The sequence below is a fragment of the Paramormyrops kingsleyae genome, chromosome 9 (assembly GCF_048594095.1).
Source record: "Paramormyrops kingsleyae isolate MSU_618 chromosome 9, PKINGS_0.4, whole genome shotgun sequence".
Classification (NCBI taxonomy): Eukaryota; Metazoa; Chordata; class Actinopteri; order Osteoglossiformes; family Mormyridae; genus Paramormyrops; species Paramormyrops kingsleyae.
In genome coordinates, this window is record NC_132805.1 from 10,675,475 (window position 1) to 10,701,555 (window position 26,081).

Consider the following 26,081-nt stretch of genomic DNA (forward strand, 5'->3'; position numbering starts at 1 on the left):
TGTAAACTCCAGTATGGTTCCTGTCTTTGAGCATCACGTCTCCAGACACTAGGCGTGAGCTGCAGACCTTTAAATGCGAAACAGACTGAGTCACATGACCAGTCAGCAATGCTAATGCAGCACACATCACCACCCCCCCGTTAAACATCCTCCCAGCCCCTGGGGAGGCTCCCTTCAGTCGTTAGACTCAGGTGGGGATCGAGCACACAGGTGGGGCCTCTCAGCCCCCAAAGACAGACTACAGGGTTTACAGCGTTTAAGGGTCTCTATGTAAGCTGAAAGCAGCGTTTGATCTGGCATGGTGGTAGACCTCTCGTCATTGTCACTGTATTGACAGGTGGGTAATCCTCTGTGACAGACATACACATACCTGACACCCCTAATATGGGCCTGTCACATTCACACTGCAGAAGAGGCATTGTGGTTTTCAGGTGACCGCAGTGCATTATGCAGCAAAGATCAAGGTCAAAGGTCAAGTGCCCCCACTGTGATTGGCACTGCTTCTCCCACACGTGGAGGTGTGGATTGGGCCCTGCATTAACAAGGCACACACACACACACACACACCTTAACCATAAGAACCAAAGAAAATACGAGACTTTTAGCATTTTTAGTTTCTTTTATCTTCACAGATCTTTGTGGGGACCTGAAAAATGGTCCCCAGAACGTCAAATTAACAGGTTTTTATTATAGTGTGGGGGACATTTGGTCCCCACAATGTAATATAAAGCTAATCCACACACACACTCCATCAATGGCCATTTTGCTGCAATTATAATTCCTACACCAATTACCCAAAACTCAGAAACACATTAATACTGATGATCCAGGGTATGAAGAACATTTCAACAAGTGAAATGGTTAGAAAAGAAAAATCAGTAGGAAAAAGACATCCTCAGGCCCAGCAGCAAAAGGAGAGACAAACACAGGCCAACAGAGTACGCGACACAAGGCTAGTCTGTCCTCTGTGCCCTCCGCCATCAGACTGAGGGCCCAGCTCTGATCCAGCTGTGCACCAGAGCACACACACTGTCTGGTTCAGCCCAGCTGCACAGTGGGACCAGCAGAAGAGAGAGAAAAAAGATAAATTAATTTTAGGTAAAAGTAGTATAACTGTCAGTTAGAGGACAGCCTTTTCTGGGAGTTCCGGGGGGGTCTGGTATTGGCGGAGCAGCGCTGACACCTCTCTCCGCCCCCAGAATGCCCAATGACGGAGGGGCACCTGAAAATACCAAAGTGGATACAGGCACGCGCACGCGTCAAGCAACAGAGCGCCCTCCGGAGGCAGAGAACCGAGGGGAGGATGACCAGGCCCCTGGGGTGTATGGAACAGGTCAGCTGAGGAGAAACAAATGGCACAGGAGTTGCTGTCCTTCACTCCTCCTTGCTCCCTGTCACTCTCTGTCCTCCATCCCAGCAGAGCCTCTGTGTCGCCGCTGCAATTCGATTTCCCAATTTCATATGTGCGGGCAGCGACGAACTGGCGCGGAGCAGAACACAATATGGCAGGTCACGCCCCCTCCAGCAGCACAGTGACCCCCCATACAGCCACTCACACTTCTGGTGGGTGGGGGGCAAGGGGGGGAGGTCCTCTGCACTTGCAGGGGGTGTTCTGAGGCCAACAAACGTGATTGGTCGCTGAAAAAAAAAACATTCTCATTTTTAAGGATCAGGCATTGGCTGCCGCAAGGACCCCATCAGGGTGCATTGTGGGTAAAGCCAAAATGGCCCCAAACACTGACATGTATGGGGGACCCTGTAAAAATCCTTAAAGAGCACAGTGGTAGGTGGGGGTCCTCAGTCAGTTATAAAAACAGGTTTAATCTCCTTCTTTTTATCTGTAAGTGATTCTTCATGAACACAAGCGGCTGAGTTTCTGAGGGTGCAGGTGGGAGTGGCGACTGCAAACTGCCAACGGCTAAATGGAGGCTGATTAGCTGGCAGGTGACCCGGCTGTCTAGCGGGGCGCCCCGGAAAATGACAGGTTTGCGGTGCAGGACTCGGCGCGCTGGGAACCAGGCCGAGAGCCCCCAATGTGAAAATGACTGCCTGCGAGCGCTCTAATGACTCCTGTGTGATTGTGCTGTCAGAGGAGCTACAGAGGCTGCTCTCGGGAGGAAGTGAGAGAGACAGCAGGACCGCGGCTGTGCAGCGTTTTTCAGTCTGGGCTGCACTCTGTAGGCGGGAAGGTCTCAACCGTCAAGCCTCGCTGGTGACCGTACTCTGAACCGCACCCGGGAAAGTGGGCCTCGCTGGTGACCGTACTCTGAACCTCACCCGGGAAAGTGGGCCTCGCTGGTGACCGTACTCTGAACCTCACCCGGGAAAGTGGGCCTCGCTGGTGACCGTACTCTGAACCTCACCCGGGAAAGTGGGCCTCGCTGGTGACCGTACTCTGAACCTCACCCGGGAAAGTGGGCCTCGCTGGTGACCGTACTCTGAACCTCACCCGGGAAAGTGGGCCTCGCTGGTGACCGTACTCTGAACCTCACCCGGGAAAGTGGGCCTCGCTGGTGACCGTACTCTGAACCTCACCCGGGAAAGTGGGCCTCGCTGGTGACCGTACTCTGAACCTCACCCGGGAAAGTGGGCCTCGCTGGTGACCGTACTCTGAACCTCACCCGGGAAAGTGGGCCTCGCTGGTCACCGTACTCTGAACCTCACCCGGGAAAGTGGGCCTCGCTGGTGACCGTACTCTGAACCTCACCCGGGAAAGTGGGCCTCGCTGGTGACCGTACTCTGAACCTCACCCGGGAAAGTGGGCCTCGCTGGTGACCGTACTCTGAACCTCACCCGGGAAAGTGGGCCTCGCTGGTGACCGTACTCTGAACCTCACCCGGGAAAGTGGGCCTCGCTGGTGACCGTACTCTGAACCTCACCCGGGAAAGTGGGCCTCGCTGGTGACCGTACTCTGAACCTCACCCGGGAAAGTGGGCCTCGCTGGTGACCGTACTCTGAACCTCACCCGGGAAAGTGGGCCTCGCTGGTGACCGTACTCTGAACCTCACCCGGGAAAGTGGGCCTCGCTGGTGACCGTACTCTGAACCTCACCCGGGAAAGTGGGCCTCGCTGGTGACCGTACTCTGAACCTCACCCGGGAAAGTGGGCCTCGCTGGTGACCGTACTCTGAACCTCACCCGGGAAAGTGGGCCTCGCTGGTGACCGTACTCTGAACCTCACCCGGGAAAGTGGGCCTCGCTGGTGACCGTACTCTGAACCTCACCCGGGAAAGTGGGCCTCGCTGGTGACCGTACTCTGAACCTCACCCGGGAAAGTGGGCCTCGCTGGTGACCGTACTCTGAACCTCACCCGGGAAAGTGGGCCTCGCTGGTGACCGTACTCTGAACCTCACCCGGGAAAGTGGGCCTCGCTGGTGACCGTACTCTGAACCGCACCCGGGAAAGTGGGCCTCGCTGGTGACCGTACTCTGAACCTCACCCGGGAAAGTGGGCCTCGCTGGTGACCGTACTCTGAACCTCACCTGGGAAAGTGGGCCTTGCTGGTGACCGTACTCTGAACCGCACCCGGGAAAGTGGGCCTCGCTGGTGACCGTACTCTGAACTTCACCCGGGAAAGTGGGCCTCGCTGGTGACCGTACTCTGAACCTCACCTGGGAAAGTGGGCCTCGCTGGTGACCGTACTCTGAACCTCACCCGGGAAAGTGGGCCTCGCTGGTGACCGTACTCTGAACCTCACCCGGGAAAGTGGGCCTCGCTGGTGACCGTACTCTGAACCTCACCTGGGAAAGTGGGCCTCGCTGGTGACCGTACTCTGAACCTCACCCGGGAAAGTGGGCCTCGCTGGTGACCGTACTCTGAACCTCACCTGGGAAAGTGGGCCTCGCTGGTGACCATTTTCAGAACCGTACCTGGAAAAACAAGCCTCACGGCTGACCGCACCCTGAACCGCACCTGGGAAAACGAGTCTCGCTGCCAACCGCACATTGAACTGCACTCGGGAAGGCAACCCTTGCTGCTGACCGTACTCTGAACTGCACCTGGGATCGAGGGCTTCGCTGCTGACCGCACTCTGCACTGCATTCACTGTAAGGGCACTGGATTGCACCGTAAAACTACCTGTACACTACACTGAGGATCACACTGTAAAACTCACGGTGGGCCTCACTTTGGGTCTCACTGCAAACCATAGTATGGAGCACCTTGCAGATCTCAATATAAAATGTAATTGAAAATCATAGCTATAGAAACTGAGCAGACGGCGAGGGTCAATATACAATGTTTCTGTAAACGGAAAGCTCTCCTCAGATTGGTAAGCGGTGATGTCCAGCACCCAGCAGTACTTACCATATGAAGAGAAGCAGGACTCCATTTAGGAGTGATTGATGGAATAAGCAGCTTTGGCCACTGTACTGTATATGAACACTGTAAGAGTATTAATTAAAGGCACGTAGTGCAGTTGCGTACAAATTAAAGTGTCAACTGAAACAGCACATAACCAGATGATATATTCATCCAAATGTCGAAGGGTTTGTACACTATTAAAATGTTTAATCTTGTCATCGGGTGACCCCATCACCGATTTCACGACCCGCATGGAAGCCCGGAGGTGCCTGGTTAGCGTCACCTGCTGATTCACACCCACTTCTCTCCTGCAGTTAATCGGGGCAGATGCTTTGCAGGTATTTCAGAACTCAGGCCAGCAACTTCTGGCAAGACCTGCTTCTTACGGAAAAAAGCACAGAGGCCTGTGCTGTGTGCTGACAGTGTAATCCTTAAGTCTGCGTCACTCGGCAGAGGGGGCGTCTGCCCTCTCGACTCTGTACTAATCCAGCAGGAAACACGATACCCCCCCACTCCGTCTCACGGGTGACGCCAGCGGGGCTGTCTGTCCTATACTGTCTTGGGAAAGTATTCTTTCTGCTCCTCATCCTTGGACAGGATCTGTTCCTGAAATGACGGACTTGTCCTCATGCAATCAAAGTCTAGCTGTCTTACAGGCCCGCCTGGTGTCCTGCCGAAACGGGCTGGGTCCTCCTGCTGGACCGGGCCCATCGATCGCCGCTGCCCGGTCAGGCGCAGGGCGACGACATCACTATGCAGTTACCGCGGAGATGGGACAGGGGTGGGGGGAGATGAAAATCGATGTCATACTATTTCTGAGCTTTAAGCTTTGTTGTCGATACTTCTATTTTTGAGCTGTGATCCATTACTGTGAGCGCCTTCAGACGCCTGTGAGATACGCTGCTGCTATTTCGGCTCATTTCTCTGTCCCTTGTTGAAGAGAAAGGGCTTCACGTGTTTTATTCATTGTGGGAGGGGGGTGGGCAACATCCCCACAGAAGACCCATCATCCTGGATTACAGTAAACACTGTTTTCCCGCTACTTGCCCCCCTTGGGATGCAGCGTGGGGGGGTGAGCACACGAGCATCCCGAGGACGCTGGCAAAGATGGAATCCGCAAAGGAGCACGGGTGGGGTGGGGGTTGGGCGAACCATCCATCACAACCGCCAGCCTAGCAGAAACCGTAGACTCTCTGCATATTGAAATGTGGAGGGGGGGCTTTCGACACCTCCTGTGGGGCTGGAAAGGTGGGGGAGGGCTTTAAGCTCTCTCTGCTGACAGGGAGGCATCTCTGGAAGAAAGTGGCTCTAGGCGGAATGTGGGCCGGCTCCGCCCCGATGGGGGTACCACAGTGGCTGGGGGGCCCAGGCATCGGCGTGCGTCTCTGACTCGATTGCTCTGGCCTGGGGACGTCCTCTATATGCCTCGGCTCACCGTCACATGCTAACGAGCCGGTCATACCGGAGTCGTCGCGCTGCGCTGGCTATTTGGAGATACTGTTACAGGCAGCAGCCAGCCTGTCACTCAGCTGTGCTGCCATGGTAACCAGGCACCAGAAATACCCCGCCTCGAACCTGGCCGTCGTGGCGCGGGCTAACCTTTATCCTGCTGGTACCCTGTGTGCAGACACACTCACACAGACACACTCTGACTACAGGCACTTACCGTGTACGTACAAACAGAGGCGAGAGTACAGGGGCACATCTGACAGCCCGACAGCCCGCGTGTCGACAAATAACCCCGCCCACTCCGCCCCCGGATCGCCCACTTGGGGGAGACTCCGCCAAGGTCACACGCCAGGACTCCTGCAGCTGAAATCACACCCCCTCACAGGGCAGCGAGTCCACATTCACCGCCATTCAATCCCCCCCCGAAACCCATGGCATTCTGAGTGTGGATTAAACCAAGTGGAGGGTCTCCGCTTGTGAGGCGTCCCAGCACAGACACAACTTACACTGAATGCAGCCGTGATTCCTGAGGTGACCCCACACATTCTGGCAGAACGTCCTTCAAGAACACCAGTGAGGAACAGCTCTCATCTTGCGGAAGGATTACAGCGAGCCGGCCAGTTCTGTAGCGTGTGTGGCTTCTCCAAAAAGCCCCCAGAACCTCGCTGGCAGGAGGCGTTCATGTTTCTAGGGAATCCCTATGAAAATATCGGCCCATTTGCTAACTGCTGTCAAACTATGGAGAGCACAGCAGTGGTCTCAGGTTCCGGGATTTCTCGGGGCGGATGGGGGGCTCGGGGCCATCTGGACGCGGGGGCTCCTCATCATCTGTCATTAACTAGCTGGCTGTCAGCTGGCAAAGCCAGGTTAGGGGGGGCGTAGGGAGCGAGCGCAAAGGATGCGGGTACTGAGGGAACAGGCCAGCACCGTGGTCCTCTCCGCGTTTCGGGGGGGGGGGAGGGGGGTCATGCTGCATCCAAAGCTCCCTCTCGCCTCCCCAGCTGCAGCCCTGCATACGTCGACACCGTGACCATCGCGGAAACGCCACAGGCGCGGGAACAGTGGACTCACCTGGAACACCGGGCGGAGTCTTCAGGTACTTTCCGTTAAAATGCTGAATCACTACTTCACACTTTTCGGTGGACTCCATCCTGGAAGGGGAAAGCGCTGCCGTTACTGCGGGCTGCCGGGACCCCGCTCGCTATCTACCCCGTTAGACACTTTCGGAATATAATGTAGCAAATGGGAGAAAAAGAGGTGGAGAAGAGGCAGATAGAGGGCAGGAGATAAAACGAAGGAAGCAGGCCCAGAGATATTCTATTCATTTCATTTTATAATGCAGCACTGATGTATCTTGCGTGAGATGTATTGTTGCTGTGTGTATTGGGGGTATAAGGGGACGGTGGGGGGGTATGGAGCATATTCCCAGCTCCTCTCTTTCTCATGGGTGGGGGGGGGGGGCTGCGTAACTCCACTCGCCTCCCTGGCTGAGCTGGGGATCTGGAGGCGAGGCCCATCAGACGATCACCTCGTCACACTAATGTGTCCCCTAAAAGCCCGCACTGGGGGGGGGCACTTCATTTGCATGAGCTATCATCCAAAACAGAATCAAATATTAATATATCTGGTCAACTCAGTACATGTAGGTCGGTAACTTATGTTTCATCGGATCGGGCCTAGTCTGCTGCTAGGCCTCATCCTGCACCTCGCCCGCTGCCCCCTGCCCGTCCCACCTCTCCATGCCTGGGTGTCAGCACAACCCACAAGCCCCCTCCCCCACCCACCTGAACAGGCCTCACCTGGTCACGCTACAGAAAAAGCGCTGGTCAGCGGTCAGCTGAATTGAATTTGCGGTGGGAGGGGGCAGGGGGTACGCTCGCAAGAAGAGCTGTTAATAAAATTAGCCCGCTTGTCTGAAACAATTAGCCGGCTGATGGCCGTAATGGGGGCTGATAGCAGTAATGGAGAGAAACAAGAGGGTAGTTTACCTTGTGCAATACCACCCCCCCACCCCCTCAAACATCTGCCCACTCTCCCACCACGCTGCACACTCAATTACCCCTGTTACCCTCTCGAGGACTGGGGTCTGTGTCTGTGTGATAAACTACAGATAGCCTAAATTGGTTACAAAACGGCTTTTTCCACATCTCTTTCCATGGAATGCTTTATGGAACAGTATGGCCCCTTCAGTGGGAGATCACCTGATATTCTCATGCGATGAACACGAGTGCGTAAAGAAATACAGCGGCTCCGAGGCACGGAGAACGGAGACGCCTTCCATAGAGCGGAGCCACGGCCGGGCCGTCTGCTGCGAGGTTACGGAACCATGCCGTTACGGCACATTAAGAAGACAGAATCAGGGCGGAATGAGGAACCGGAAAACTGGGAGGCTGTCTGTGAAGTTTGGGAGCCGGCAGGGGCGGGACGTGAGGTGCCGGCAGGGGTGGGACGTGAGGTGCCGGCAAGGGTGGGACGTGAGGTGCCGGCAGGGGTGGGACGTGAGGTGCCGGCAAGGGTGGGACGTGAGTTGCCGGCAGGGGTGGGACCTGAGGTGCCGGCAGGGGTGGGACGTGAGGTGCCGGCAGGGGTGGGACGTGAGGTGCTGGCATGGGTGGGACGTGAGGTGCCGGGAATCACGATGCTCTTATGCACACGGCAATGCCTGTATGGCTGCAGAGGTACAAGTGACCGCCGATCATGGCGGGAGAGGGGCCTGCAGCTCCCACAAATCAACATTATTCTCTTTACTTATTCTTTTACAATTGTATGTTTCCATCCATCCATCCATCCACCAAAGAATACTTAACCTGAAAATCTGATTTTCACTTTTGTTTTAAATAGCTATTCTTTTTAAATGAATAACCAGTAATTTTTCACTGTTTTCTGTTTCACTTTTCATTTTCGTAACAATTACAACCTAGACACAGATGAGCAGTCTAAGTCAGCTACCATCAGTACCAGGCACCTCTGGGCTGGGCCCTACCTGGCGAAGCCGACGCCCCGGCTGACCCCGCTGGCATCCCGCAGTATCCGCGTGGAGATGACGTGGCCAAAAGGCTTCAGCATGGTCTCCAGTTCCTGCTCGTCCATGGAGACCGGCAGGTTGGAGATGTACAGGTTGGTCGGGTCCTGCTCCTGTTGCTGTTGGCAGAGGACAGACACCACGTGTTAACGGAATGACACCAAATAGCATGGACCTGCTCTCAAGCAGGTTAGAAAGCTGTTTCGCCAGTAGGGGGCATGGTGCCCCATTCATACTGATACAGACACATGGACACCAGCTCTATGTCCTGCAGCATCCGCACTGCAGCACTGTCTCCCAATCAGAGACTGAGTTAACAATGTAAATTATGTAATTTATGGCGATAAAAAGATGCAGTTGTTACATATACTGGCCACTTGTGACTTCAGCAAGTCCAACACTGACACAACAGACACATGTAGGTCTACATACTTCAGATATTGAAGATCTGCCATTGGTCAAGGTTACAGTGAGGCATGGTGCAACTGGGGGGGTATTGTTTGCTTGCTGGGGTCTGTGTGTTACTGGGACAATTTTATTAACAAGTGTGGGTGGGAGGAGGAGGGGTTGAAGACTAGGGAGGCCAGATGACGTAAAGCTGAGGGGTAATAAGTGTGTATATCATATCCGCAGGGCAGCTAGAAATCATAGCAGGTTGGCAGAAAATCCCAGAACAATTCACTTGGCGACAAACTCACACTACAGACTCAACTACATATATGTATTTATTTTTATCAGTTTTTAAATGACCCATGGCATTACTAAGGCCAAACGAACAAAGAGAAAGAAAAATCTATTTGCCTCTCAACACCAACAGCACATTTCCTCTGATTGATCTAAGCACGCATACACATGCACATACACACACGCACATGTAGGGTAAACATATCCTTATGGGGACCGCTCATTCATTTCAATGGGAAAAATGCTAACGCTAACTATGACAACCTTAACCCCTACCCTGCCCTAACCATAACCATAAGTAACCTAACAAAATACAAGAGTTTTAGCATTTTTAGTTTTTTCATAGCAGTCACTGATTTTTATAAAAAAAATGGATATTTATCACGTTATGGGGACATTATGTCCCCATAAGGATAAGTAAACCCGCACGCACATACACACACACACACTTACATACAAAAACACACACACATACACGCACATACAAACACACATACACACACACACACACATACACACACACACATCTGTCAGACACAATCATTTTATCATGCTGTATCTTTTGCTGAGAACGCTGAATGTGTGGGCCTGAGGTCCATCCATGCCTCTGTGGTTAGTATACATGTGAGTGCAATATAGTACTGCATACTGAGCATGTGGCTGCAGTGTTGTACTGCAAATTGAACACCTGGCCATTACGTTGTACTGCATACCAAATATGTGACTGCAGTGCAGTACTGTGAACTGCTGTGTACTACTGTGACCACTGTGCAATTCTGCATACTGAGCAAGTGACCGCAGTGCAGTACTGCACACTGAACATGTGACCACAGTGCAGTACTGCATATTGAACACGTGACTGCAATGCAGTGCTGCATACTGAACATGTAATCGCGATGCAGTACTGCACATTGAACATGTGACCGCAGTGCAGTATTGCATATTGAACACGTGACTGCAATGCAGTGCTGCATACTGAACATGTAATTGCGATGCAGTACTGCACATTGAACATGTGACCGCAGTGCAGTATTGCATATTGAACACGTAACTGCAATGCAGTGCTGCATACTGAACATGTAATCGCGATGCAGTACTGCACATTGAACATGTGACCGCAGTGCAGTACTGCACACCGAACATGTGACTGCAGTGCGGTGCTGCACACTGAACAGGTAATCGTGATGCAGTGCTACATATTGAACATGTGACCACAGTTTCATACTAAACAAGAAATGACTGTGTATTGCTGTGTAGCAAGCATGTACTGTACAGCACATAGTATCCCTCCGGTCGAAAGTGTCCAGCAATATGGTGCTGAGCACGGTTTACACGGGCAATGCTTCTGTTCTCTTCCTGCTGTGATTTTTATGTCACAGGGATTTCCTGAGAACTTGCCGGACTTGGTACAGTACAGTCTGGATCCCTGAATGGAAGGGGTCACCCCTGTCTGATAGACAGAGCCCCCATGTGGTGACACCATCACGTCGGCCTGCTGTAAGATACGGCTGAGAAAAGACGCAGGAGAAAAGCCTTTAGAAGAGCTGCTGGGGGTCATGACCTGAGGGACCTGCAGTGCTCTCTCTCTCTCTCTGGTAGAGGTGGCTCAGTTCCAAACTACACAGCCAGGGGTTATTCTTAAGGGGCAAACCAGACCTCTCCCCTTCCCCCCTTTTAGCAGCAACACAACCCACTTTACTCCCGTTGGCCTCTCTGTCGCAGCACCCTGCACCGTGACCTCAGCCACTGGCGTGCCAGCACATATGCAGGTCAGGGGCACAGGTGAGCACAGGCCTGTATCCATGGAAATAACAGGGGAGGGGAGGGGGGGGGAACTCAGCAGACTACAGATGAGCATCAGACAGGCGGGGGTGGCAGGTATTTGTTTGTGTGTATGCCTGTCAGTGCCGACAGCGTTTCTGCCAATATGATTGGCTGTCCCTGTTCACCCCCCAGCTGTAGCCCTCTATGCCCTGCGGGGGTGTAACAAAGACACCACCCTTACACCTCCACTCTTCTTCTGCAAACCCTATTTTTTTTCCTCACCAACAAGCCATCTGCTTTTCACACTCCACTCCCAGAGAAAAAAAAAAACAAAAAAACGAAGATTAGGGTCTAATGGATGAACCACATGGCATCTGGTAAACACCCAGAAATGAACCTTAAAAAAACCACCTTAAAAAACAACAACTTCGCCCACCATTGCTGTAGTGATTTTCCTTTCCAAGTGACTAAACTGAAGCTGGCTAATTATGGGCAAATTATGGGAAGGCCCATCGGAAAAGACCATAATGCGCCAAGCAGCATGCAGGACGCAGGAAAAGAACGACCTGCAACTAGGTGGATGGTCTTAACGTGTCCGTGAGAAACCGGAGCCATGATGCGATGGGCGGCCAGGAGCTGACATCGGCTTGACAGCACCGAGTGATAATAACAGCCGTAGTGATACTGCTGACGCAGGCCTGGACACTTTTGCCTCAGGCCTGGTACCCATGGTCGACAATCGGCTGCCAATCTGCCTCAGTGAAAACAGTTCTTTACTGAATAAGCAGTTCAGCAATCAGGTAGGAGCAAAATCAACTGGAAACGCAACATCGAGTGCTCAATAGCTGTGCCCCGCATTCTTCCACGCCGCAAGGCTGCAGGTACACCGCATCTGCATCGCAGCCGGCACATCCACGTAGGAATACTGATGACAGACAGACGCAACATGGGAGGCTGGCTGCGGAACAGGCTACGGCGGGTAGGGAACCGGGCCGCAGGCTCTGGGTGCAGGGTTATGTGGTGAGGAACACCAGAACTCACTCTTACAGGGTTTGCAAGAATCACAAGTGACCCCGTTCTGGAGTTTCCACGATCCTCCTGTGTCACAGCACACACAGATGTGCAGCCAGGATACTAAACTAGACAGAGCGGATGTCACAAGCTGTTACGGGCATCACTTTAAAGTAAGCACATGTTACAGGGTATTCTGTGTCCAATTAGCTATTCATCACATTTTTTATGAATAAAAAGCTGCAATACATGATACAAAATAATTTTTCATGATCAACACTGAAGAGTTTTTATATCAGGAGTCACTGAAAATTAAAAAATACAATTGGCAGAGATTTCTTATACAGCTATTGTGTTTCATTCCAAAATCTAAATTGTCTAAATTAACTGGGTATCAAGGAAACGGACAAAATATTTCCATTTCCGATCTGATATTTTACCAAAAACCAGAGCCAAATGCAAGCACTGCGGACTGCTTTCATCTGCAGATAATTCCGTTTCCTTTTTTCAGGGTTCAGGAGAGTAATTCAGTTTATTGTGACGTTTCAGCCAAGTGCCGGATTCCCTGCAGTGTGAGCTTGAGGCCAAATGCGTGAAGGTGACGTGTGGAGTGACGACTGTGTGCTCTAATCACACTTTCCGGTGCCCCCGCCACCGGATCCCCACAGCTACGCCCTGGTGGTGGTGTGTGTGTGTGTGTGTAGGGGGGGGGGGGGTTCTGCAGTTAATGCTCTAACACTCCTTGTTGATTCCTGGTTTTGTTTTACACATCCTACGGGATGGAAGATTGCACAACTGCAGATGGAGAGAGGCCCAGTCTCCAGTGAACACACAGTGAACACACACACTGCCGACGCAACAGTGTAACACTATTGTGCACAGTCCTGACAACAGCACCAAACACATTCCAAACATAGTGAGACCCTCACACATACTACCCCCTCCCCACCACCACACCCACAAGCAGTGGGGTCCTCGCCAGTATACGGCCTGTCAGATGATTTCCCAGCCAGTCCCGGCTTCCTCCATCTCCTCTGCAGTTCCGGTCGGCTCCACATCACCCGAAGTACAGAGCACCGGTGCCTGTAATCGTTGGCGCGCTCTGCATACAGACCGATGTCGTCTTTGCTCTTGCATATGAGATGACAGCCTCGGGCCCGTAGATTGAGGAGAAGACAATCATGTCCTCCGGTCCCATCTCTCTTCCTCCCACATAATGGGCACCGAGCTGCAGGCAATTAGCGTTCCTGCGTCTGTTTGTTTAAATAACCGTGGGCGTACAGGCATGACTTTTTTCTGGGTATTTCTCTTAGGCCTGAAGGGTGCATCATTATGTCAGTTTGTGCATGATTGTGTCTACATACAGGCATTGCATGGTTGCGATTTAAAGGTAAAAACAACAAACATCGCTTCTCTCAGTCTCTCACTGATGCTTGGTGCAGAGGATCGTGGGTAGATAGAAGGATCCCCCCCAAGCCACCCAACATCGGGCAAATTGTTTCAGGAATAACCCCCAGTGCAAACCGTACTCTGCCCTCTTTAGAACTAGTGGTTGAGCTGTTAAGATTCTTGATCTTTCAAGATTTTGACAAACAATGCCTGGAATGCAACTCTTCACCAGATCTACAGTACAGATCTACCCTAACCTCAAGCATGGATTTGCAGGTTGAATTCATTGACAAACCCTGATAGGTCACACATTTTCATTCTGACATTCCAATTCATCAAGCAAACACTGACTCGCAGGCTGCATATCTGCAAAATCACTGTTAAGGCATTAATCACTTGCAGAACCCTTAATTTTGCATGAGTGTGTTGTCCTGAAAACACGCACCCCCGTCAGCGAACGTCATTCTCCCCCACAATGCTGTCAGCGTAATTATGTGTCTGGTGTACATATCCCACATTGTTAAAGAGCGCTCACTCAGAATGTTGTCATACCAAATTAAATTGTTTTCATCAGCACACAACACACACAGACACCCAGCGCTGGCGTTATTTCAGGGAGGCTGTGGAAGGCCTTATTAGCAAGGTCACTATTCATCCATCCAACAAGTGGCCACCTGTTCCGGAATTAAACTGTGCCCACTGGCCAAAACGAGAAAGGCCCTGAAGGCTTTGTGGTCGTCCTTCACCGGGCCAGTCCTGCCCAGAGGCCTGATCTAACAGCATCTCTTCCCACCTGCGCTACCAATCACATGATCAGCTTGTCATGTGACGGGGAAGCCAGCGCTATTACCACGCAGCTCTACCCGATGCAACGATGCAAATGATTATCATTGATAAAATGAAAGTCCAAATGACAAAAAACGTCTTCATAAGAGGGTCCTGACAGGTTATCATTTCGTGCCCCCTTTTACAGGACTTACTGGAGCAATAGAGCCTACCTACTGGTCAGCCAGCCTGGGAAAAATATGGTACACGGGACGGTGACTGGTTTTCCAGGATTCGGGAAGACCTGGAAGAGCAGTTGAGGATTCCCAGGGAGGTTGTGTCAGGTTATGCGCAGTGACATCTCAGAAAGGACACTGTCCCATACGAGTCAGTCACTCTTGAGAACCAGCACCTAACCACATATGACAGATATTTGCCAGAACAAAATCTTTCCCATACAGGTCAGTTACTCATAAAAATGGAAGCTATCCCTGTAGACCTGGTCATTCATTAATTCTGAGGCCTCCTCCACATTCTCCTACTGTACTTGCATCGGTCCACATTTGCAACTGGTGCCTGGTTACTCTCTCGTGGTACAACAGCCACTGCCACTCAAAAGGTTGCTGCACGCTCATCTCCTTGCTCCGCCCAGCTCATTACTTCTCCATCCATCTCCGCCTTCCTCTGTCTCGCATGTTTCCAGAGAAACCCCCGAACACAGACACCAGTGCAGGCCTGAAGGCAGGCAGGATGGGGGGAACCAAGATTCCAGCTTCACTTCTCAATTCAACCTCCAGAGGGAGCTACTGCTTCTCGAGCGGGTCGCCAGGCCAGGCACAGACTCCCCCATTAAAGCTGTTTTCACTAAAGGCTACTCTCGAGCATGGTAAGGAGCTTCAGTCGGGATCCAGCAGTGGGTCCACGGGGAGAGAACACTGAACGCTGCATTCTCTACATCCGCAACCACTGCCGCAGCATTTGGCGCAGGAGCTGCGGCAGGCAGTAAATTACACAATTACATCGACTTAAATTTATAACTGCAAAAATATATAAGCAGATTTCCCAGTGAAAAATGAGGCTCATTTATTTTTCTCTTTGTTAACCACAGGGGTCGGGATCCCCACCCCTCTCACCTCCCCCTGCAGGTGAGCTGGGTCATTCCTGGGGGTGGCATGTGGGGGAGATGCTTTAAAAGCTCTTTATTTTGTTCTGTGACCAGCACAGCTCATGGTCTTATGGGATTCAGACGCACCACCTGGTGAAGAGAACCTGCAACCTCCCAGGCATCTCACACTAGTCATTCCAGGATCCAACAGCTACACCCACATGGGATTGCAACTATCTACGCTGTTGGTTGTAGACCAGGCAGCGATAAAGCCAGCAGCACTATTTCCTGCGCTTCCTGCAGCCGCGGGTCTCCCTGTGGCAGTGCGAGGCACACTGCGATCCAGCCGGGATGGAGAAAAGAACCGCGCGGCTCTCATGAGATGGCAGGATGGAACGGATTTTATCTGGGCACAGGAGCCGAAGCGGGTTTAACAGAGAGCAGGAAGGGATGGGAACATGGCTTTTCGTGAAAGTGCTCAGGTCCGCTATCCTCTTTGTGGGACTTTGGTCCTATAAAAGTGAACCACAGTGGACTCCAAACTAAATAACATTTAACTGGATCAAAATCTTAAAGATGCAACAGGCAATGATTGCTAATGATATTTGTATTAAAAGTGTGCTTCTGCTTCACATCTCTCCAGTTCCGCAAAAAGCATAATTATCTACATTATTAATCTGTTTATCTGTTCCTCATCTGTTCATGTCACCACGTGAAAATATACTCCTCTGTAAGCTATGGTGATGCAGGCCCATCTTTCAGTGAACGGTCGCAGTGAGTCCATCGTAGGGCACACGCTGACAAACGAAAGCAGCTTCGGTCTGAAGAAGAGGGCCAATGACTGCAGGCAGAGTGTATGTGAACCACACACATACAGACCTGAGACTGGGACTCAAACCCACAGCACTGTGTGAGGCAACACCACTAACCGCTGAGTCTCTATACTGTCCCACAGGTACAAACAATGCTTTATTGAACATTTTGCTGTTTTTGCTTGGTTGCTTGTCATAGTTTTTTATACTTTTATTTTTGTTCTTTTTTGCTCATTCTTTTATTCTTTTTTTTGTTTCTGCTGGAGCTGGCGTTGTTTTCGTTCACATTCTTCATTCTTGTTTTTGTTTCTGTGGTTCTCTCCCGCTGATTTCTTTGGCTGATTTCTTGTTGCCGTTGCCTTTTTTTTGTTTGTGTTGTTGATTCTTCTTGCTGCCGTCACCACCTTTCCTTTCGTTCTGGTTTTGATTTTATCCATTTCGTTTTGGTTGAGATTTCACTGCTGTTGCCATGCTGGTTTTGTTCCTATTTGTTCTTGTTGATGATCGCTGTTGTTCGTTTTCTCCTTGTTTCGATTTGCCTCTTTTTCTCCTCACTGCCGATTTCATTAGTGCCGCCGCTGTTCTTCTACCTGTTGTTCCTGCTCCTGCAGGTCGTCCTGCGTCTTTCCTTACATTCTCCTAGCCGCTGCCAGGGGTGTGGGGGCCGTCCGTCAGCAGCAAGGCCCAATCACACGCCGGACCACACATCCCCTTCTGCCATAATTACACTAATTGGAATCAGATTTGAATGTGAAGGAATGTGGCCCGAATCTGTGTCCATATGGGATCCGCTGGAGGAGGAATGGGGCCCACAGAAAACTCTCCAGCCCATGTAGGACTTCTGCACCTGCACCCACATGATTAAAATTCCCAAAATGGAGAACGAACAGCCAAGCCAACTAGAGGCTTGGCAAAGCTCCCCGGTGTGAGTTGCCAGGACTCAGGAACATACTTCAAACCATGAGGCAAAGAGGAACAAATCAAAACAAACGAGCAGCAAAAAGTTCAATGGCACCCAAAACTGGCCCTAGTAAAACGTGTTGTTACGTAAGTCTGGTAAACTGCTGGCTGATAGTTTTAAGTGAAGCTGCGCGTCAAACAACAGGAAGAAACAATCAAGAGTGCAGTGGAAGAGAAACTGTACGGGATTGCAAGACATCTGCCTCAAAATCCAAGCATGTGCCTAAACTGTTGGTAGAATGTTGCTATTTCAAAACGTAATAAAAGCTTTAGTAATCAAACAGCCCCCACCCCTCACTCTCAACAAGTTCCGGGCCGCAGCCAAACCTCACTGCATTTTATTTGTGCTTTGGGAATCTCAAAAATGCCCCCCGGTTCTTTGCTGTACCACTCAAGCGTGGCAGTGAGAAGCAGTTAAATAGCAACATGGTACAACCATGACAACTAGAGATCATTCCCATGCAAGTAATCAGAACTAACCCCATTCTAAACAGGTCAGCTACTCATTTAATAGGACCCTTTGACATACTGGTCAGTTACTCATTATTTATTTAGCAAACACTTCCATCCAAAGCAATGAGTATGTTTTAGCCAGCAGCGCCAGCCAGTCCGCTGGCCTTACTGAAGGGCCCAACAGTGACATCACTCTACTGATCCTGGGATTCAAACCAACAACCTTCCAATCACAGGCACTGCATCCTAATCCTCTGAGCTACACATCACTCCCATAGGCATCAACAATGACCCTTTCCCATACAGGTCCCATACTTCCAAGTTCCTAAATTTCTGAGTCCAGCTTGCAATGCAACTTCCACTTTGCAGTTTCCTCTTCTGCACCGGCATGCCTAATTATAACACTCTGTCATGCCATGGATAGTTTAGTAAAGTTCAAATTTAAGGGGAGTACGATGTTCCTGAGAAGGTGCTAGTGACTTTGGAAAGGAAAGGGTCATTCTTGGAAGCTGAGGGCGCACAGCAGTGCTTACTTTAGGCAGTAGGAGGCAGTAGAGAGGCAGGGCTTGAGCGGACACAGCAGCCTGGTCCTGAGGGGAGGAACCTGGGCAGCTCAGCCACCGGCCCACGCCGAAACATCTCACAGATGCTGCTCTCCCTCTCCGTTGGAAAAATAAAAACACCCCCGCACACAGAAAAGTCCAAAAGGTGGGGGGAGGTGTTTAGTTTGAAGGTTTGAAGCCCCCCCAGAATTCACCCACACGTAAGCACAGCGAGCCACAGGGGCACCGAGTCATAGCTCCCTGTCTGCGGGCGTCCTTGGCAGTACGGTAGGGTTTGTTTGTTTACCGGTGGCCTTCTGTTACTGTGCCTGCCATCATGTCCCTCTGTGTCCCCCCTCCCCCACCCCCCCGACACTCTCTGGCTCCTCGCGTGCCTGACTCCAGCTAATTACATTCTGCTCTTGTGTTTTCCCCCGCATGCCGCCCTTAGATCTTTCTTTCGAAACCTTTATTCTCTCAGGAAAAATGCCTGCCGACAGGGGCCCCATGCCTCTCGCTTCTAAAACGTAGTGACTGGGAGGGTTCTTTTTTTGTGGGCGTGAGGTCTGGGGGTCAGTGGGAAACGGGGCCCGAGCTGGAAGCCCAGACAGCCTGCTTAGTAAGGGCCTGCCTACTAAGGGCCCGCTTAGGAAAGGCCTGCTTACTAAGGGCCCTCTTAGGAAGGGCCCGCTCACGAAAGGCCCATTTAGGAAAGGCCTGTTTACTAAGGGCCCTCTTAAGAAGGGCCCGCTTAGGAAAGGCCTGTTTACTAAGGGCCCTCTTAAGAAGGGCCCGCTTAGGAAAGGCCCGCTTGATGAGGCTCCACTTATTAAGGGCCCACACTGGGGTGTACAGGGAATCAGGATCAGTCTGGGGGCCCAGACCATGGAACGGAGCGTAACAAGTGCCATCCTGGTGGCCAAGGAGAGCAGATCAAAAACCGCTTGACAGCAGGCAAGACATAACCCTTGTTCCCCTTGTCAAATGCCTCGTCAAGGCCAAAAGTAATTAAGATATTCAAATGAATCATGATCTGGATCGATTTCTGAACTGGCATCAGTACCGATATGAGCACCTGTCCCTATACCTGTGTCTATGTGTATTTCTGTATTTACCTCTTTATTTGCATTTTTATCTGTACCTGTATTTACTATTTCAGCTGTTTCTATGTATTTTCTATTACCTGTATCTTTATGTGCAGTACCTCTCTCTGCCACTGCCTTTACTCGTATCTTTACCTGTATCTGCGGGCATACAGACACACAGACAGTTGTATATGTGTCTAACTGCACCTCCTTCCTCGTCTTGTCTTCTCTTCCCTTATATTGCTCATATCTATAATTATATATATGTTTGGATTTGTACTTGTCAAAGTGGAAGCACGAGTGACAAAACGCTGCGTGCAGATGACAGAGGGTGTTACACATGCGATTAGCAAGGCCAGGAAAACAGAGTATTGCTCTCCGGTGGTGTCATGTGCATCAGCGGTTACGGGGAAAGACTGACATGTGACTTTGACGTGTCCTGTGAGGACACTAAATCAGCAAAGCTGCCTTCGCTGAAACCATAAGTGTGTCTATATATTAGATACAAACACTCTCCTTGGGTGGGGGTGGAGGGGTTGAGCCTGCTCTCTTCTAACTGATGTTAACTCAGACCCCAGGATGACACAAACACTTCCTCACCTGCTGTTGGTGACAATCCGAGGGACCTGGCGCATGCCCCTGTGTCCCGCCTGCATCGCCTCGCGGCTTTCCGAGAGACCGGCTTGGCTGAGGCTCCGTCCCACATCTGCTACGGTGCCTTCATCATCAGCATCTCACATTATACATCACTGGCATTAACTGCCTTTGGTATTATATATCACCATTCCTAACTGCCCATGCATTACACATCATCAGGCCCAACTACACAAGTTACAGATGATCACCATTCCAAAGTATCCAAGTTACTGCAGGTCATCATTCCTAAGTATCCTAGGTACTGCATATCACCACTCCTAACTACCTAAGTTACTGCAGATCACCATTCCTAAGTATCCTAGGTACTGCATATCACTACTCTTAACTACCTGAGTTACTGCATATCACCATTCCTACTGTAACTACCTGAGTTACTTCAGATCACCATTCCTAAGTATCCTAGGTACTGCATATCACCACTCTTAACTACCTGAGTTACTGCATATCACCACTCCTAACTACCTGAGTTACTGCAGATCATCATTCCTAACTACCCGAGTTATGTCAGATCACCATTCCTAAGTACTCATGTTACTGCATATTACCATTCCTAAGGACCCTGGTTACTGCAGATCACTATTCCTAACTACCCGCATTACTGCAGATTACCATTACTAATTACCCTAGTTACTGCAGATCACCATTCCTAATGACCCGAAATACCTCAGGTCACCATTCCTAACTACCAAAGTTACTGCAGATCACCATTCTTATCTACCCATGTCACTGCAGATAACCATTCCTAACTACCTGTGTCATTGCAGATCACCATTCTTAACTACCCAAGTTACTGCAGATCACCATTCCTAACTACCCACATTACTGCAGATCACCATTCCTAACTACCGGAGATACTGCAGGTCACCATTCCTAATTACCAGAGTTACTGCAGATCACCATTCTTGTCTACCCGAGTTAATGCGAATCAACATTCTTGACTACCCGTGTCACTGCAGATCACCATTCTTGTCTACCCGAGTTACTGCGAATCAACATTCTTGACTACCCGTGTCACTGCAGATCACCATTCCTAACTACCCATGTCACTGCAGATCACTATTCCAAAGTCACTAGTACAGTATGTAGCACAGATGTGACGTGATATAGAGAGCAGGAAGCCTTAGCCCGCAGTGTTTCTGCTCTCAGACTGGCTGTGGATGGAGGGCCTTCATGGCTGAAGATAAGTGGCCAAGTGTCTGCTGTCTCAACAAGCATCCACAGGCAGGCAGGCTCAGCGTGACACTACAACGGCTTTGGATGTCCTCTTGACAAAACAACTGCTGATAAGAGTGGCTGGGGGGGGGGGGGGGGGGTCATTAATTGGCTGGCAGCGAATAAAGATAGATTAATTGTGCATCCCGTGTTTAATTCCTGAACCCCTCACTTCTTCAGCATGGTACATACTGTACCACAGATATGGTCTTTCACATATGTGGAGAACATCTGCAAGAAGAGGTATTTACAGGCGCTGGAGAGCGAGATTAATTACTAAAGAAGATGTGGGTTGATTAACATATTTCATTAATGCTAAATATGTCAAAACTAAGTCATCACCTCATAATCCTATTATATTTAAATTATATTTAAGCAGGGCAGATGCACACATGCATATTTATGCAAATTTTCTTAAAGTTATGCTGTATTCTTAAGCTTGAACGCAAAGAACCTATTAAATAAATCAACTGCAGAGGAGAATATGAATTCCTGTAGTTTGGCTGCTCATTAATAAGAAAGAGTGGTAGCATTTAAAACACACTTATTACTGTTATTATGTTAATCGCACTTCCCAGCCTGGTATGCAGTAGCACAGAAGCTGAGTTCTTGTGTGGAAGGAGCAGAATCGTGCGGGTAAAAGTTGTGTTTCCGAACGGTGTACCACCGCATTTCCGGGGGCTCAGCAGGTTACGCCTCCGTGCCTCTAACTGGTAGAGGCTGCTGGTTCAAATCCCAGGGTCGACAGCAGAGCCGTGTCTTCATTGGGCCGTTGAGCAAGATAAATGGCCTGACCTGAGTTCGGACCCCAAGCTTCACCTTCAGCTGTATATAAATGTGTGTGTGTGTCTCAAGGAAACCAAGATAGATTGTATAAAAAGAAGCATTCCATTTTACCCGTACTTGCAAATAGCGCATGAAGCATGGTTTCATTAAAAACGTACTGGTATAATGGCCCTGAGGTCAGAGGTGCCCCCCAAAGGCACCCTGCCCTGCACCTCACTCAGTCCCCCCGAGAGGCCAGGCTGGGCGGCATCTTCTACACTGTCGGGGGGGATGGGCTGAGAGGGGTTCTGATGAACCCCCGCCCCCCCATGTCCCACTGTGAGCTATGGTCGTGTCCAACTGCCAAGAAAGCGTGCAGTTCAGTAAGACATCAAAACCCCCCAGCCCTCCCCGCCTGCTTCCCATCGTACTGAATAGCCCCCACGCCCCACCCCCCATCAGATTAATATCCAGCCTTGTAGTCATGCCTGTCAGCCCAGGAAGAGATTCTGGGCTCAGCTCCATCACAGAAAGAGAGTTAATAACCCCCCCCCCACCCCGTCACCTGGGGCTGTTTAAAGGGTGGGTGTCTGGAATTTTCATTAAAGCAGTGTAATAAGCAGAGAGCTCCGCAGCTTATCACTGAAGCGGTTTGGGTTTCGAGAGCAAAATGAATTTCAAGTTTAAGCAACAGAAAAAAATACGATTTAGATGACAGCGTTCACCACCAAGCTGAGTGAACGTGAAGGGCAGGAAATCACGCAGACCAACGATGTAACGCAAGAACATGTGGAGAAGATGCCAACTCGGGTACCGAAGGCTGCAGGCCCACGTTAGCGGCTACAGGCTCACGTTAGCGGCTACAGGCTCACGTTAGCGGCTACAGGCCCACGTTAGCGACTACAGGCTCACGTTAGCGGCTACAGGCTCACGTTAGCGGCTACAGGCCCACGTTAGCGGCTACAGGCCCACGTTAGCGGCTACAGGCTCACGTTAGCGGCTACAGGCCCACGTTAGCGGCTACGAGTGGCGTGTCGCTCACTGTTACGCACAGTGAACCTTCCCTTGACTGTCTGTTAAGATCGAATGCGGATCTTCATGATAAATATCATTAAAGGCTTTACGTTGGGCTGTGTTCCTCGTCTTAAGGTGGGATATAAACACTGATCGGCTCGGATTTTACGTACACGTGTGCCAAATAGCGCTGACGTCTTAATACGACGGCTAGAGTGAAATGAGAGTCAGGATTGAAGGAGACCCACGCAGCTAGGAGGGGGCCATACACAGGGGGGGCACACACAGAGGGGCCACACGCAGAGGGATAACAGCAAAAACCAAAGTGAAGATATACCCACCCCCCCCACCAGCAATGTGAACCAAAGTGTATTCCACAGGGGAGGGTATAACGAGAGCTGGAGGACTCTGCCAGGTGCATGATGGGAAGGCAGAGAGCCCCGTTCTTCCCCAGACGCGGTTTTCATCAGACTCACGCTCTCCTCAGCCTCTCCTGGCCCTTTGCAATCACCTTCGGCATCATTTCCCCGGTGAGCTGTCTCTTATCGAATGTGCGAGTTCAGGAAAACCACAGCACAGGTCATCCTGCTATAGGGGAGAAGCTCAGTGCTGCATGCTAATGCTACCTGAGCAGGGAGGGGGCAGGGAGGGGGACGTTACTGCTTAAACTTCACAGGACCCTTTCATCGCGCTGGTGACCCTCAGTACTCAGCGTGCCTCTTTGGGGGTCTTCCCTGACCCCCTCACACGCAGGACAGACACATCCGCTAGCCGGTAAGTATCTATAAGTCACCTTAATCCCGCCGGCTTCCTATGGCAAAGTGCTGCTGGGGGAGGATCTACCTGCCAGAGCTACCTGCCAGTCTATGAGGACACAATCGCGGGTTTGAAACTCGGAGCAGTGCTGGTTCACATGCTGGAGACAGAAGGTCAACCATAATAACATTCAGGCAAATGGTCACCATGACCGGTGATGTCAGGTGGTTTGGGAGGGATGTGTGCATGGAGACCTGGCACCCCCCCCCCCAAGCTGTCCACATCTTGTCCTGCGCTCTCAGGCCAGGGTGGAGGGGCTGCCGTATTGGGGGGGGGGGCACTAACCGGGAAGCCTGCGGGGCATCTGGGAGACCCTCGAGTTTTAAAGGTCACGGAGCAGTAATAAGGTTCTGGAGGGCCTGGGGGTGGGGGCGTTGCTGAAAGGCCCAGACGGGGGTCGCTCTCAGAAACGGGAGTCTTTCTGGCATGCCGACCAATAATCACGTCGCAGCACACATGACCAGCCCCCTCACAGACGTCTGAGGAGGGGATATATCTCAAACTGCTTTTTTAAAAAAAAAACTATTTTTCTCCTGCATACTTTTTTCTTGCATTTTTCCTTCTGATACTTATCTGCATGCAGGGAGGAGAATCTGTGCCCCTAACATGTAGCGTGTCTGTCCTGCTATGGCCTGGCGTCCTGTCCAGGGTGTCCCTGCCCCGTGATCTACAGTATACTGGCCGGGACGGACTCCAGGTTCTGTGCCACCCCAAACTGGACAAGCGGCTAGGGAACGCAGCTGGATGGATGCACCATATGTTTATGTACAAGACTACAAATATAGTACAATAAAAAACATTCGGTCACGCTTTCATAAGCAGCATGTAAGTATGCCATAACATCATGAAGAATCTTAATAGTACTGTATGATATACATTACATGATTAAAGCTGTCAAGATATGTAAGGATGTTAAGGTTTACTTGCATGCGGCTTCTTTGAATGCCTTATGAATGCATTATGAATGCATTATGAATGCATTATGAAGGTGCAGTTAATGTAAATCGTTTCCAAACATTCATATTAGCACACTGGCAGTAGAACACAAGGGGATGAATGCAAACTTCTTGTAAAAATTAGAGCGTTAACTTCTGCTGTGCGGTGAGAGATTAACAATTTCACGCCAGCATAAGTGCCAAGCCTGGGCTTTAATGTGTCTCTTTATTAACATAACACGTATATATGCGCTCCCAGAATAAACATCTGCTTTCACAAGCCGGATGAAAGCAACACAGAAGCTTTGAAAACGCACAGTCGCCGTCTCACTAATGTACGCCAGAAATTCCCTTTTACTTTGATCGCTTTAATATGTTTAACTACAGCTGAACAGGGCCTGGGCAGGTGGGCTGGTGTAACATTATAAATTCATTAAGCAGCACGACGGTAGGCAGGGTGGGGAAGCCCGGCTCCGATGCGAAGCCTCACTGTGGACCTATACACCTTTTCATGTACCTGCATCGATTTTACAGCCTGAATCTGGACCACAGCCACCCACGGATAACGGGGTATGTGCCTTCGCTGAGGGGGTGCTGAGCTACATTTTTATCTCCATTAAGGCCTTTGTCAGGAGGACGGGGAGGCGGGGGCCCAAGGTAACTTCTAGCGAGGCGTGAGGGAGATGGCCTGCCTTCAGGAGAGGAGGACGATAACTATGAAGATGAAGGTGCAATATGTCTGGTTCTCCTGATGGGGTCTGAGAAGCCAACCCCCCCCCCCCCCTTTCCAGAGTGGCCAGGTCAGCTTCTAAGCTCACGTAGGTTCTTCAGCATCCATCAGAGGCCTCAAAGGAACACTAACCAGTGGTGAGAGGTTGCAGTATGTACCCCATCATTCACTCCAGGTTCAGGACAAGTGGTCACCTTGGCTTAGATCCTACTGCTTCATTATTTAGACTAGAATGGTCTCAGCAATGGGCAATGGTAAGATACAATGTCCATAATGTGGGCAGAACTAATGAGAAATATCCATCCATCCATCCATCTATCCATCAGTTACGCATGACCGCTTATCCAGTCCTTAGTCCTTAACCCGACATAAAGACTTTAACCACAAACTAACCCTGACCTTAACCATAAGTAACCAAACATAATACAAGACATTTTTAGTTTTTTGATTGTAGCTTTTTATAAAATTCAGTTCCCCCTCGTGGGGGCTGAACAAATGGTCCCCACCATGTCAAAATAACAGGTTTTTATCACTTTGTGGACACGCACACACACACACAGTCAAAAACAGCAGGCGATTACCAGCCGGCGATTCACACCACACCGCTGCA

General features: G+C 50.6%; 1 protein-coding gene across 2 annotated transcripts in view; it reads right to left on the bottom strand.

The window, feature by feature from the left end:
- rbms3 (RNA binding motif, single stranded interacting protein) overlaps positions 1-26,081 on the bottom strand; it is a 150,071-nt gene that overhangs the window by 43,131 nt on the left and 80,859 nt on the right. For both annotated transcript variants that reach the window (XM_072716314.1, XM_072716313.1), the window contains exons 5-6: positions 8,734-8,891; positions 6,822-6,901 (exon numbers count right to left, since the gene is read on the bottom strand). In XM_072716314.1, the coding sequence (XP_072572415.1) occupies positions 6,822-6,901; positions 8,734-8,891 (238 nt within the window). The remainder of the gene's footprint in view (positions 1-6,821; positions 6,902-8,733; positions 8,892-26,081) is intronic.